The sequence below is a fragment of the Coloeus monedula genome (genome assembly GCF_965178545.1).
Source record: "Coloeus monedula genome assembly, chromosome: 22".
In the NCBI taxonomy this organism is placed as follows: domain Eukaryota; kingdom Metazoa; phylum Chordata; class Aves; order Passeriformes; family Corvidae; genus Coloeus; species Coloeus monedula.
In genome coordinates this window covers 7,233,761-7,248,792 of record NC_138802.1, presented here as the reverse complement: position 1 = coordinate 7,248,792, position 15,032 = coordinate 7,233,761, and the positions used below count along the sequence as shown (strand labels likewise).

The following is a 15,032-nucleotide window of genomic DNA, read 5'->3' as shown; positions in this document are numbered from 1 at the left end:
AGCCTGGGAAATGGGAATGGGAAGGGAGGGCTTTCCCAGCTGTTTGACATCCCGGGCGCTCCTCTCCGCCCTGGTGAGCAGGAAGACCTCCCGCATTCCCGGCCTCTCTTCCCGCCCTCCCGGGAGCACTGAATTAAAGGAATATTGGATGATCCCACGCTTGGTTATGTTTTATTAACACAGAGCCGCAGCCTCCCAGCACATCCAGCAGATCCGAGGCTCTGCCGGGTGTTTTTCCCTCTTTTCCAAGCTCTGACTGCTGCTGTTATTCCCAATCCCACTCCTTGGGTTGGCTGGGAGGTCAGGCCGGGATCTCCTGGAAAAGGAGGGAAATTTGGGATGAAAAATGGGAATATTTGGTTTGTCTGAGGATGCTCCGTGTCCTGGCGGGATTGGGGATGGAAGCTGTGTAGCAGGAATGGGGATGGAAGCGGGAATAGGGATGGATTTGGGAAAGTGGAGTCACGGACACCGCATGGAGCCATGGAAAAATCTCCTCCTGATTTTCCAGCTTTGCTCCATCTCAGGCCGATCAAGCCAGGGGTGGGAGAAGCTCCGGGATGTCAGATCCGGGGGAAAAGATCCCGAAAAACTCCAACATCCCACAAGCAGAGGTAAAGCAGGAATCAGGGCTGGGATTTTGCTCCGTCAGCCTTTGGGATCAGCGGGAAAAGCCAAACACGGATAACACTCCGGAAGCGCTGGGAGAGGGAAAGGTGTTAATTAGCACTAATTTCCCAGTGGTGCGGAGATGGATCGGGATTCAGGGAAGAGCCCTGTGGAGATGGATCGGGATTCAGGGAAGAGCCCCGTGGAGATGGATCGGGATTCAGGGAAGAGCCCCATGCATCCTCTCTGTGGGAGCGGGGAAGTGTTGGGGAATCAGCGCCTGGAATCGGGGCTGGAAGAGGGAGATATCCGTTAATCCCATTAGGGACGCGGAATTACCAGGAGAGCAGAGGGATTATCAAGCATGGAGTGTGAATCCGGGGGAGCGGGAGCGGCGATCGGCAATCCTGCTTTGTCCAGGGAATGGGGCTGGAGAGGACGGGAAAGGCGGAGTTGGAAGAGGCTGGAGCAGGGAGATCCTGAGGGATGGGATCGGCTGTCCCGAGGGATGGGGGAGGGTTTGGGATGCAGCCGCCCCTTGTCCCAGTGGCCAAGAGGGGCGTCTCCAGGCCGGGGCCAAATCCCGGACCTGGGAATTCCGGTGGAAATTGTGGCTGTGAAAGAGTCTGTCCCAATAACCCAGTCCATCCTTCCTTCCTTCCTTCCTTCCTTCCTTCCTTCCTTCCTTCCTTCCTTCCTTCCTTCCTTCCTTCCTTCCTTCCTTCCGAATTCCTTCCGAATTCCTTCCTTCCTTCCTTCCTTCCTTCCTTCCTTCCTTCCTTCCTTCCTTCCTTCCTTCCTTCCTTCCTTCCTTCCTTCCTTCCTTCCTTCCTTCCTTCCTTCCTTCCTTCCTTCCTTCCTTCCTTCCTTCCTTCCTTCCTTCCTTCCTTCCTTCCTTCCTTCCTTCCTTCCTTCCTTCCTTCCTTCCTTCCTTTCTTCCTTCCTTCCTTCCTTCCTTCCTTCCTTCCGAATTCCGAATTCCTTCCTTCCTTCCGAATTCCTTCCGAATTCCTTCCTTCCGAATTCCTTCCTTCCGAATTCCTTCCTTCCTTCCAAATTCCTTCCTTCCTTCCGAATTCCTTCCTTCCTCCCTCCCTCCCTCCCTTCCCTTCCCTCCCTTCCCTCCCTTCCCTCCCTTCCTTTCCTCCCTCCCCTCCCTCCCCTCCCTCCCCTCCCTAGAAGCCTCCGGAACACTCCCCACGGGAACACCGAGGGTTTTCCAGCAGAGCAGGGAGCCTTTGGGGCTGATCCAGCTGCCCCAGGCTCCCCCCAGGTCATTTTTTTCAGGAAAAAGCCACACATCACACCCGGAATTCCAAAATCAAAGTGGGTTTTGGAGCTCCTGGGATTCCTGCCCAGACCAGGTTTATTTTCCCTCTTCCTCTGCCTCAGGTTGTGCCTTTGGAGGAGGAGTTCAGAAGGAGAAATCCCAAAATGTCAATACCGATGATCCCTTCCCAGCTCCTCCGTGCAGGAATCGATGGAGGGAGCAGAGATCACCCGGAGCCGACAGCTGGGAGGGAGGGGGGATCGATGGCTCCTCATTTGTCACCAATCCAAAATCTGGGATAATTGGATTTCCTGCAAGTGGAGAAATAAAGCCGGGAATTCATCAGGCGGGTCAGGGTCACCCCTTCTCCAGGGCCACCTGGGCTTGGGAAAACCCGCTTGGGATTGGTGGGAAACCCAATGGGAGCTTCCAAACCTAAATCCTCTGACTTGCCTTAATGGAATGAATGGTCTTCCCTCTTTTTCCCATCCCAAGCCTGTGGCTCTCCCGATAAAGCTGGAAAAAAGAGTTTTAGGGAGGACTGGGAAGTTTCAGGTGGGAAAATTCCTTCCTGGGGTTATTTTTGGGAGCAGGAGCACCTCTGATAACCCCCTGCTGTTATTCCAGGACGGGATTTCTTGGGATCGCCAATATTCCCTTGCTGTTACTCCAGGAATTTATGGGATCTCCAATAACCTCTTGCTGTTACTCCAGGAATTTTTGGAATCTCCAAAATCCCCTTGCTGTTACTCCAGGAATTTATGGGAACTCCAATAACCCCTTGCTGTTATTCCAGGAATTTCTGGGATCTCCAAAATCCCCTTGCTGTTATTCTGGGATGGGATTTTTTGGGATCTCCAAAACCCTCTGCTGTTACTCCAGGAATTTATGGGAACTCCAATAACCCCTTGCTGTTATTCCAGGAATTTCTGGGATCTCCAAAATCCCCTTGCTGTTATTCTGGGATGGGATTTTTTGGGATCTCCAAAACCCTCTGCTGTTACTCCAGGAATTTATGGGATCTCCAATAACCCCTTGCTGTTACTCCAGGAATTTCTGGGATCTCCATAATCCCCTTGCTGTTATTCTGGGATGGGATTTTTTGGGATCTCCAAAACCCTCTGCTGTTACTCCAGGAATTTTTTGGGATCTCCAATATCCCCTTGCTGTTATTCCAGGAATTTTTTGGGATCTCCAATATCCCCTTGCTGTTACTCCAGGAATTTCTGGGATCTCCAAAATTCCCTTGCTGTTATTCTGGGATGGGATTTTTTGGGATCTCCAATAACCCCTTGCTGTTACTCCAGGATGGGATTTTTTGGGATCATGGATGAGCTGGAAAAGGCCTCGCTTTCCCTTTCACAAGTGGGGAAACTGAGGCATGGAAAGACCCGGAATCATGCAATGGTTTGGGTTGGGATGGACATTAAAGCTCCTCCCATTCCACGCCTGCCACAGACAGGGATGTTTTCCATAGGTTGTTATTCCAGCCTGGCCTTGGACACTTCCAGGGATAGGGAGCAGCTCCCGGCTGCTTCCTGCTCCGTTAATTATTCCGGCTGGGATTAACTCCAGCCAGGATTAACACCCTGAGCCGCGGCTTCCCAGAATTGGCTGCTGGTGCCATAATCCTCATCCCGACAAAGGTGAAACAGCGGGAAAACCCTCGGCTGCTGCTGCCAAATCCCTCCCAAGCCATGGACTGAGCTCTGCCAGGGGTTTGGAATTTTTTCCCAATTTTCCAATCCGGTTTGGGGCTCTAACAAGGGACACCGGGTACAATAATTCCCTTTACCACTCTGGAATTGCATTCCTGGGATGGATTTTGCTCAGCGCCTCTGGCTGGGGATAAAATCCTTTATCCCAGGTGAGGTTTTCCATAATCCCCGTGCCCGGGGGCAGCATCCAGAGGGTGCAACTTCCCGGGAGAGACTCCAGGAGGATCCGGCTGGCGGGGAACCTCTTCCCTGTCAAGATGCGGAGCAGAGCCGCTGGAAAAGGAAAGCTGGGAATTTGCTGGTGTGGGGAAAAATCCCGCTTCCAATCCTTTTCAGAGCTGGATTAGGACACGGCCTCTCCTTCTCCTGCCTCACTTAATTCGGGATTAAAGCCACATCTGCACACGGAGCTCAGATCCCGCTGTGCTTCCCGCGGAGCTGCTTGATTAAAAATCAGGGAAAAGCGGAGCAGGGGGGGAAATTTTAGCTCTGGGGCGGCTGCTAAGCCTGGAGGACACCTGGACATTCTGGCCTGGAGCGTTAATCCAGGTTAATCCAGGTGTTGAGGAGGCACCGTGCTCTGCTGGAAGGGTTTTAGGGAATGTTGAGCCAATCCGGAGGCATTCCGTTGAATTTGGTGGTTGGTGGTGGCACCTGCTTGGCAAAATTGGGATTGTAGGAAAATTCCTCGGCTGGTGATTTTGGGATTTGCTGGAGAAAGACAAAAATCCATGGAAATGGACTGGAGAGTGATCCATGGGGCAGCTGGAGGGAGCTGGAAAAGAGAGAAGGGGGGAAAAGAAGGAAAAATTGGGATTTTTTTTACAGTTCTCGAGGTTCATTGGGATCAGCTGGAAAAAGGAGGAAGGAAATCTCTCCTGGGATTTATCAGCAGGAGGGAATTCCTGCCCTGCAGCCCAGACTGGGTGGTGGCTGCACTTCCGGGTGGAAAACTGAGGAAAATCCAGGAGGAAAACCCTCGGGAAATCCTGCAGGAATGGGATTTGTTTCTTCGGAAAAATTTGGGATGAGAGGTGGCACCTCCCACCTGTTTGGCCTCGTTTGGCCAAAATCCATTGGCTTCACCCCATGGAATGGGAATAAAATCGAGGAGTGACTGATCTGGGAGATTCTGCCTTGATTAGCTGGGCGGGGCTTGATTGGCAGCTGGTGCTGCAGGGAATCAGCCCTGATTTGCATATTTGCATAGATGCAAATGAGGGGCGCGATCTCCATTTATCAAATGAGGCGTCTCAGACCCAACCTGACCCCGAGGAATTTTTGGCTCCGGCAGCTGCTCCAACATCTGGGAAGAGGCCACGAGGTGCCGGCGGAGCCATCGCGCCAAATTAGGGATGGTGCCAGGATTTTGGGGGAATTTGGCCTGGCTGGATTCATTTTCCCACCTTTCCCAGGATGAGGCATCATTTTGGACTCTGAAAGCACCCAAAATGATCCAAACAAAAAGAAAAATCTGGAAAAATCTGGAAAAATCCTTAAATAATGTGGAAAAGCAACAAGAAAAATGACAGCAGAATGAGGACAAATATCCGGCTCTTCCCAAAATCCCAACCCAACGACCCATCCTGAGCTCTTCCAAAATCCAAACCCACTGACCATCCCAAGCTCTTCCAAAAATCCAAATGACCCATCCTGAGATCTTCCCAAAATCCCATTTACCTGTCCCGAGCTCTTCCCAAAATTCCAACCCAACAACCCACCATGAACTCTTCCCAAAATCCCAACCCAGCGACCCATCCCGAGCTCTTCCCAAAATCCCAATGACCCATCCTGAGCTCTTCCCAAAACCCCATTTACCTGTCCTGCACTCTTCCCAAAATTCCAGCCCAACAAGCCACCATGAGCTCTTCCCAAAATCCCAACGACCCATCCCCAAGCTCTTCCCAAAATCCCAACAACCCATCCCGAGCTCTTCCCAAAATCCCAACAACCCATCCCCCTCCACCGCTTCGAGCCGCCGTGGGAGCCCCAGTGGGACATCCGAAGTGATATTTTATGGGAATATCAGCGGGATGAAGATGTGGAGATAAAACATTCCCCCCTCCAGCACCGCTGGGAGGCGGAGGGATTTTATGGAAACATTGGAAGTGGAAAGGGGGGGAAAATGATGACTAAAACTTCCCAGCGCTCCGATAAATGCTCCTAAACATCCTTCCCACCCGGAGATAAATATTCCATGTGTGATTTACGGCCCTGCATTCCTGGGCCGTGCGGGGGGGAGGTGGTGGCAGCCGATAAAATCCAATAAATCACTGGGAATGTCATTGAAGCCACCACGTTCCTGCTGATAAGCAGCGTGGGGTGGGAAAATCCATCTTTTCCGCACCGGCTGCTCCTCGATGGAGTTGATTTAAGGAGTTTTGGGATTGGGAGGGGTTTCCCGAGTCTTGGAAGGGTCTTGGATCCTTCTCTGTGCGTTTTCATGGAGGGAGATCCTCTTCTGAGGGGTTCAGCTTTGGGGCGGTTGGAATTTTGTCCCAAATGGAAGAAAATTCCCGTCCAGATAGTTCCCAAATCTGACAGATCCTGGTTTGCTGGTGGCTGTTGTTCCCCTCCAATCCTGTTTTTCCTCTGTTCACCCCCAAATCCTCACTTTTCCAGCATCCCTGCTTTTGTTCCATCTATCCCAGGGAGATACATCCCAAATCCAACTGATCCCGGTTTTCTGGTGGCTGTTGCTTGCCTCCAACCCTGTTTTTCCTGCATTCATCCTCAAACCATCACTTTTCCAGCATCCCTGGTTTTGTATCCACTGGATTTGGCTCTTGGGATGAGCGGGATGCGATCCTTGGATCCACCATGGATTTACACCTCTGAGTATCTGGGATATCCCTGGATTTTTAGGATGAGGGACCCCCTGAACATCCAAACGATGATTCCAAGGCCATTCCAAGGGTTTGTAGCAGGGCCTGGGCTCCATCCAAGGAAAACCGTCACGGTTTTCCCTTCGAACATCCATCTTTTTCCTGGAACGCCCCGTTCCCTGCGGATTTGTGCCGGAGATGTCGAACAAGCGCGAAATTGACGCCGCGAGTTGGAGCTGAGCCGGGAATGGGCTCCCTCATCCCGTGCTCCAGTGAGCCGGAACAGCTCCGAGGAGCTTGGAAAAAGTCGGATGAAGACGTTCGAGGATTTATTCCAGTCCGTGCCCAGGCCACGGAGCTGATTCCGACGGCTCAATCCCACCCGCATTTGTTTGGCAGGAGGCGCGTGGTGAAGGAGGAAAACGCTGGGGTTTTCCTGGGATTTATTGGGGATGGGGAAAGCTGGGCTTGAGTCACTGTGAGAAGGAAAGCGGACAGCGAAAGGTGGAAAAGTGGGAAGGAGGAGATGGAAAAAGGCCGGAGATGGGGGTCAGAGAGATGGGAGGGCACGGCAGCACCGGGAGGCTCCCAAATCCCAAATTCCCCGTAGCTTTTCCAGCCCCAAAGTGCCCAAACTCTCCCTTTCCCTCTGAAATCCTTTCTTGTGCCAACGGGGGTGAAAATCCCACGGAGCCGGAATGTTTGGATGGTTTTTAGCCCAGCAGGATCTTTTTGGATCTCATTCCTCATTTCTCTGCCGCCTCTGGAGCTGCTGCCCTGGCCAGGCCGGGATCTCAGAGCTGAAAAGAACCATTCCCACCCCTCCGGAAGATAAAAGGGACTCTGGAGCTCGTGATGAGGAAAAACAGGCCGGAAAATGGATTTTTCCTGAAGATCCATCAGCATCAACCCTCGGGAAGCCCTCAGGTGGTGTTGGAGATGCCTCGCATGGACACAAGGACATTGGGAATCATGGCATGGAGCAAATGGGGCATGAATCCTTTTTCTTTGGACTGGGATATCTTTTCTTTGGGATGTTTTGCTTTGGAGGAATCTGGGATTTAAGGAAAAAAAAGGGAAGCTGGACAGTGGTTAAAAATTCCACCGCAAGGAGATTTGGGTGTTGAAATCCTTGGGAGCTGCGTTTGGGGTTTGCGCTGTGCTTTATAAAAATAGGGAATCATGGAATGGGTTGGATTGGAGGGACCTTAAATCCCATCCCATTCCCTACCACGGACAGGGACACCTTCCCCTGTCCCAGGGTGCTCCAAGCCCAAGAAGGCTTTGGACAGTTCCAGGTCTGGAGCAGCCTTGGCTTCTCTGGACAGAACTGATCCATACAAATTCCATCGTTGCGTAATTCCAAAGTGTTTTGCCCACGGAATGTGACCGGAAGCAGCCCCCGGGGCCCGGCTGTCCCCAGCATGGAGTGGTTCCCTCACTTCATCTTCATTTAAAAGGGGCCGAGAGGCCAAAGGGGCCGCGCTCAATCCATGGATCGATCCAAAGGATCGATCCAAGCCATCGATTCCCATCGCAAAGAGCCAAGGAGGCTCGGGATACATCCATGGAATCTGGCAGAATTAATTGGGAATAAATGGACCAAACCACGGGCTGGACATCCCCCTGCTCATTCCATACATTTTCTCCGGATCCTTTAAAATTTAGGAGCCGCTTTGGTCCAGCAGCCCCCCCTGCGGAATAATTCCAGATCCAGCTGCGGAATTGTTCCCTCCCACTTATGGAAATGAGGCAGGGAAGTGGCTCCTAATGAGATGTTTGTGAGGGAAGAGGAATTTTAATTACCGGCTCTTAATTGTCTGCTCGGCCCGTTAATATCCCATTTTCCCGGGATTGATGCCATTCGCTCCCTGCCAACCCAGGCTCCTCCTCGCCCAGGGGTGACGCCAACTTTCCCGGGTTTATTTTAGGGAATGCGCCCGTTTTCCAAAAGCCACGATGAGTTTTGGGAAGGCAGTGGAGGGGTTGGGGATGTTTAACCCAGCTGGAGCTCGTCTGGTGGAATTTTGGGAAGCAAAGCTGAATATCCAAGGCAAACTCAGCATGAGGCTCCCCCAATCCGTTTTTCCCCCTTCCCAAAGGCCTGTTTTCCTTGGAAGCACGGCGCCGACTCCGGCTGTCACATCCCATTCCCTGGCTGGTGTTAAACCCGTGTCAAACGCTTATTCCCATTTAAATAAAAAATCAAACCCCAGTGCAGCTTTCCAGGAGGAAAAGCTCTGGATTCAGCAAAATTTGACCGGTCTGGATGGGGCCAGCCGGGAATTCTTCACCCTTGGAGCCCTCCCGGGTTAACGAGGAGAGGCAGAGCCTTATTCCGACCGTAAATTGTCCTGGAATGTCATAAATAAGGCATGGCCGGAGCCGGGAAGGGAGAGGGAAGGAATTTGCTGCGTTCTCAGGAACAACTGGAGCTGTTGAATTTTTCATGAACAAGATGTTGCAAAGTGCCGCCAGTCAGGGCGCGTTCGGTTCACGCGCATCCGTTTTCCCGTTCCCTCCTGGTTTTCTCATCCCATCCCAGCTTGGAAAAGGGAGGTGGAGGAATGGGAGGGAATTATGGATAAGGCCCGTTAATCACTGGCTAATTAAAATGTCAAGGTGTTCACGTTGTCACCAGCTCCTCAAGGATGCCGGGGACATTCCAGAGGGGGATGGAGCCACTGGATTCCAAGAATCCCTTGCCCTGGCTCCATCCTGAGCTCCCGCTCTGCTCGGATCCTTTGCTGCTTCCAAGGACCATTCCTAAAAGGATGGGGATGGGTTGGACTCTGGGGACATGGAAAGGGGGAAAATCCATCCTCAGCTGGGGCTGCCCCATCCCGGGATTTGCCCAAGGTTGGATGGGGCTTGGAGAAATCTGGGATAGCGGGAGGAGTCCCTGCCCATGGAATGGGATGAGCTTTAAGGTCCCTTCCAATCCAAACCATTCCAGGATTCCATGGGCTTGGAGTCAGATTTTTTGGGAAGCGCAGGGAGGTGAGAAATCTGGGATTTCGATTTATATCAATAAAAAAATGTTGGATTTCTATGTGGATTGGAAGGAATCGGGAGCCTGGGGAAGACGTGGAAGGGGCTCCTGTGGTGCTGGGATTCCTTGGAAAGCTCCGTCACTCCAAGGCCTCCAGGCCTTTCCTTGGCAGATTCCCAACCATCCATTCCCTCGCTCCCCTCCTCCCCAGGAACCTCAGCCTATGGGGGATTCCGGCCACTAGCCATTCCCATGGGGCACCCGACTGCGTTTGTGGGCAGAAATCCCCATGGAATGCTGGAAAGGGCTGAGAATGGGGTTTTTATCCAGCATCCCGCACTTCCAGGGCTGGAGCAATTCCTGCCTCATCCCTGGGAGCTCTTTTGTAATTGGAAGCACCGAGCTTGTTCCGATGTTCTCCTTTATTAGCGCGTCACTCCCGATTTCAAAGGACATTCCCTTTATCCCTCCCTTCCCCCTCTCCTTGCCCACTTCCCTTTTCCCTTTTTTTTCTAATTCCCCTGAAACTGGATGGGGCCAGAATTCCCAGCGATTGCCGGCAAAAATATCCTCTCCTCCCCAGGGATGCGATCTAATCAGAGGGATGAATTTCCAGAGGGCTGAATCCGATCCGGGGGAGGCCCGGCCCGGCTTTCTCTGGAAAATCTCGGATTGAAAAGAGCAAAGGGGAAGCGGAGCGAGGCTGAGAAGGGGATGCTGATAAGGGGATGATGATAAGGGGATGCTGATAACGCGAGGGATGACGGAAATTTGGGATGGGCTCCTCCTTTGGAGCCCTTTTGGAAGAGTTCTTCCCATGCAGCAGTTCCGTCACTGCTGCCGCTTTGTTCTCCACAGTAAATCCCAAAAAAAGAGAGCAGAACGAGGCTGAGAAGGGGATGCTGATAAGGGGATGATGATAAGGGGATGCTGATAACGTGAGGGATGATGGAAATTTGGGATGGGCTCCTCCTTTGGAGCCCTTTCGGAAGACTTCTTCCCATCCAGCAGTTCCCGTCACTGCTGCCGCTTTGTTCCCCTCAGTAAATCCCAAAAAAGAGAGCAGGGCGAGGCTGAGAAGGGGATGCTGATAAGGGGGTGCTGATAAGGGGGTGCTGATAAGGGGATGCTGATAACGTGAGGGATGACAGAAATTTGGGATGGGCTCCTCCTTTGGAGCCCTTTGGGAAGAGTTCTTCCCATGCAGCAGTTCCATCACTGCTGCCACTTTGTTCTCCACAGTAAATCCCAAAAAAAGGGAGCCGAGGGAAGCTCTGGAGCAGCGCTGACACCTCGCAGTTGTTCCCTGTCGGGAAGCGAAGGGAAGGGGAGGATGAGGGATGGGATTCGCACGTCAGCCGCAGCCAAACAGCGGGATTTGGACGGCTCCATCTGGATCCCTGCTTTATTTTCCAGCTCCTGGCTTTGTTTTCCCGGTTTTCCCCCTCCCCTCCATGCATCCTTGGCCGGCTCCTGTGGGGACTCGGCATCTGTTTCCCTCTCCCTCTTCCCTCCTTCTTTTCCACAACTTCTGGGATGGTTTTGCTCTGGATTTGAGGAGCATTTGGATTTTCCCCTTCCCTGTCCTTCCAGGCATCAGCTTTTTGTGGGATCCTCATCCCACGGCACCGGAGCAATAAATCCTGGAGCTCCAGAGCTTTGGCTTTTCCACACAGGAAAAGCTCGGGAGCATCCTGTGGTTCTACTCTGGTGTTTAAGGCCTAGCCAAGCCAGAATTCCCAGGAATACAGGTGGAAGCTGCTCCCGTTGCCAGCTCCGAGTGGTTTTCCGGCACATGGAGGGAGCAGAGGGGGAAAAAATTCCCATTTTGGGGGGTTTTTCTTGGTCACCCAGAAGATGCAGGTCAGGGATGGGTTTGGAGGGGGATTTCCTTGGAAAAATGCTTGGATGGGCGGATTTGCTGCGTGGGAGTGGCTGGGGCCACCCCGAACTTGGTGCTTTTTGACTTGAAAAATCCACCAAAAATCAGGGAATGGCCCAAACACCACCTTGGCTGGACTGGGATGGGGATGGCTCTGCTTCCCATGGCAGTGCACGGGTCTGGAAGGGAATAGTTTGGGAAGAGGGTTGGAAAACATCTGGGAATGCTGCTCTGGGAACTCCTGGATCCCATGGACAGGAGGGAAAATCCAATCTTTGCTGGGGATGGGGATGGGGGTGGGGATGGGGATGAGGATGGGGATGGGGATGGGGATGGGGATGGGGATGGGGATGGGGATGAGGATGAGGATGAGGATGGGGCTGGGGATGGGGATGGGGATGGTTCCTCTTCCCATGGCAGTGCACGGGGCTGGAAGGGAATAACATGGGAAGAGGGATGGAAAACATCTGGGAATGCTGCTCTGGGAACTCCAGGATCTCTACACCCCACGGGCACCAGGAAAAATCCAATCTCCACTCCGGCTTTGCCGGTTCCTCCCTGGCTCCCGTTAATCTCCCGTTGATCCGGGGGCAGGCGGGAGCTGGGATCCCACCCGGAGGCTCCCACTCCGTGGAAAGGCGAGAGCTTTTCCGCCCGCATCCCGATTTCCTTGCGGCGGCTCCTGCTGCGCTGCCAAGGATTTGCTCATCCCCCCGCTGCTTTTCCGTGCCTGTTGCTCATCCCGGCGTTCGGAAATGTCAAAAGCCGAGCGAGGGGAATCGGGGCAGCCGGAGAGACCTCGGCTGCCCTTCCTCCATCCATCCTCCTCCTCCTTTTCCTCCTCCTTCCCCACCTCTGCCTTTTCCATCCACAAAGCCCCGAATCCGAGGGCCCCTCGCACAGCCTTGGCAGTCACAGGGAATTAATCCCCGCTTTAGGAACAAAAATAAACCCTGGACAGGCTGGAAAGGCACCGGCCGCAGACGGACAGGGAATGTTGGCCAGGATTTCGGTGGCTCCCGGCGAGGAGAACCAGGATTCCGGGATGCAACATCGAAATTCCGTCATTCCCAGCATCGTTCGGGGCTGAAAAGGGATTTAACCCTCAGCCCTACTCCCGAAAAATCCCAAAAAATCCACTTTTTCCCCGTATTTCCTTGTGCAGAGCTGTTCCTGCAGCCCCCCCAAAAGCAGCACAAAACGGGATTTTCCGGCTTTATCCCGGTATTCAATATTCCAGGCCATGCTGCCCTGCTGCCGCAGCCGGCACGTGTTCCCGGAGCGTGTTCTCCCGCAGGTCGTGCCTGGGATTTATGGCACAAACACCTCCAAGTTGTTTTACAAGGAATGCTGAGCCTCAGATCACTGCCTGGGGGGCACCAAAAATCCCGGGAATTCACCTTGCCCCCTTTCCCAGGGCATCTTCCACAAAGGAATCTCGGACTTCCAGCCCAGTTTCCAAACCTGCTCCTGTTTTCCCGACTTTTTCTGGGCTGTTTTCCCACCTGGTGCAAGGAGTGGTTAAAAAACCCAGGAATTTAGGGTGGGTGAGGGGTTTTTTTTGGGATGTCCTGGTGTCAAACAGGGAAGGATGCTGAGGCAAGGCTGGGATTTTCCAGGCTGTCAATCCATCATCTCCCAACAGCTGCAGGAAAGGCAGGAAAATAAACCGGGAATGCAACTGCTCCCTGCTCCCGATTTCCCAGCAAATCGAAGGGAAAGAGGGAAAAAAGGCATGGATGGAGCTGGCCAGGCTCAGATTTTCCCTCTGGAGCGAGGATGGATCCGGCATCCGGCGGTGGGGAGATGGGGAAGGAGCTGGAAAACGGCCGGGTGGGGAAGCTGTTGGACCCATTCCCATCGGGAATGAGGAATTTGGGAAGTTTTATGGAAGCACAGGGGAGAGAACCAATGAGGGGCAGATGATGGGAAAACCAGCAAGGATGGGAATTTGCAGCGGGAATGGCGGCTGCTGGGATTTTCCCAAATTCAGGAAGGATTTCCTTCCGTTTGGATTTTTTGGGATGGTTGGGAGCAGCCCAAATCCATCCCAGCGAGGGGTCAGGACTTGGCTGGGCTTTCCCTGGGGTACAACAGCGCCATTAATCCATGAAACCCTTGGAAAACAGCATTCGAACCCCCGCTCCAAACTTCCCTGGAGCTCAGGTCACTTTTCCTGCCTTTTTTTCCCGCTTTTCCAGCCTATCTGACCGTCAGCATCGAGCCCCTGCCTCCGGTGGTGGTGGGAGACGCCGTGACCCTGAAATGCAACTTCAAAACCGACGGGAAAATGCGGGAGATCGTCTGGTACCGGGTGAGCTGCGACGCCTCGGGAATGGGAACGCGGAGCCTTGGGAACAGGAGGTCAAGGGCGGATGAGGCAGGAAAAGCAGCCGGAGCTCCGGCTGATGGGAATATCAATTCCAGGGAGGAGGGAGGCAGCGGGGACGGCCTTGGAAACCACGGTGGGGAGGGATGGGGGATGGCTTTGGAAAAGGGAATTTGGAGGCCGGGTTTATTTGGGAATGAGGGATTTTGAGGCTGGGTTTATTTGGGAAAGGAAGGATTTGGAGGCTGGGTTTATTTGGGAATGAGGGATTTTGAGGCTGGGTTTATTTGGGAAAGGAAGGATTTGGAAGCTGGGTTTATTTGGGAAGGGGGATTTGGAAGCCGGTTTTATTTGGGAAAGGAAGGATTTTGAGGCTGGGTTTATTTAGGAAAGGGGGGAATTTGGTTGTTGGTTTTATTTGGGAAAGGTGGAATTCTGAGGCTGGTTTTATCCGGGAAAGTGGAAATTTGGAGGCCGGGTTTATTTGGGAAAGGGGGGATTTGGAAGCTGGTTTTATTTGGGAATGGAGGATTTGGAGGCCGGTTTTATTTGGGAAAGGGGGAAATTGGAAACCGATTTTATTTGGGAAATGAGGATTTGGAAGCTGGGTTTATTTGGGAAAGGAAGGATTTGGAAGCTGGTTTTATTTGGGAATGAGGGGATTTTGAGGCTGGGTTTATTTGGGGAAGGGGGGAATTTGGTTGTTGGTTTTGTTTGGGAAAGGTGGAATTTTGAGGCTGGTTTTATCCAGGAAAGTGGAAATTTGGAGGCCGGGTTTATTTGGGAAAGGGGGGATTTGGGAGCCAGTTTTATTTGGGAATGAGGGGATTTTGAGGCTGGGTTTATTTGGGAAGGGGGATTTGGAAGCCGGTTTTATTTGGGAAAGGAAGGATTTGGAGGATGGTTTTATTTGGGAATGAGGGAATTTTGAGGCCGGTTTTATTTGGGAAAGGTGGAATTGGTGGCCGGGTTTATTTGGGACTGAGGGGATTTGGAGGCCGGTTTTATTTGGGACAGGGGGGAAATTGGATGTTGGTTTTATTTGGGAATGTAGGATTTGGAAGCTGGTTTTATTTGGGAAAGGAAGGATTTGGAGGCCGGTTTTATTTGGGAAGGTGGAATTTTAAGTCTGGTTTTATCATCCCGAGGGCTCTGGGAGGATTTTTCCAGGTGTTTTGGTGTGGTTGCCAGGTGGATTTAGGGACGGCAGGATTGGGATTTGGATGCGGGAGCTGAGGTTGGCACCGTTCTGCGAAGAGCTTGGTGGGTGGGAAATGATGGAAAAAAGGGAGGAATCAGGAAAATTTGGGATATCCAGGATTTGGGGAGAAGTTTGGGGCTCTTCATGCAGAGCTTTAAAAAAAAAACTTTCCCTGTTCCCAAAATCTTTGGGAATTTGGAATGTTG

At 52.5% G+C, this 15,032-nt stretch overlaps 1 protein-coding gene across 1 annotated transcript in view; it reads left to right on the top strand.

Moving 5' to 3' along the window:
- IGSF21 (immunoglobin superfamily member 21) overlaps positions 1–15,032 on the top strand; it is a gene marked incomplete at both ends in the record, with an annotated part of 49,617 nt that overhangs the window by 9,783 nt on the left and 24,802 nt on the right. The window contains one exon of the mRNA XM_082295935.1: positions 13,498–13,610. Within this exon, the coding sequence (XP_082152061.1) occupies positions 13,498–13,610 (113 nt within the window). The remainder of the gene's footprint in view (positions 1–13,497; positions 13,611–15,032) is intronic.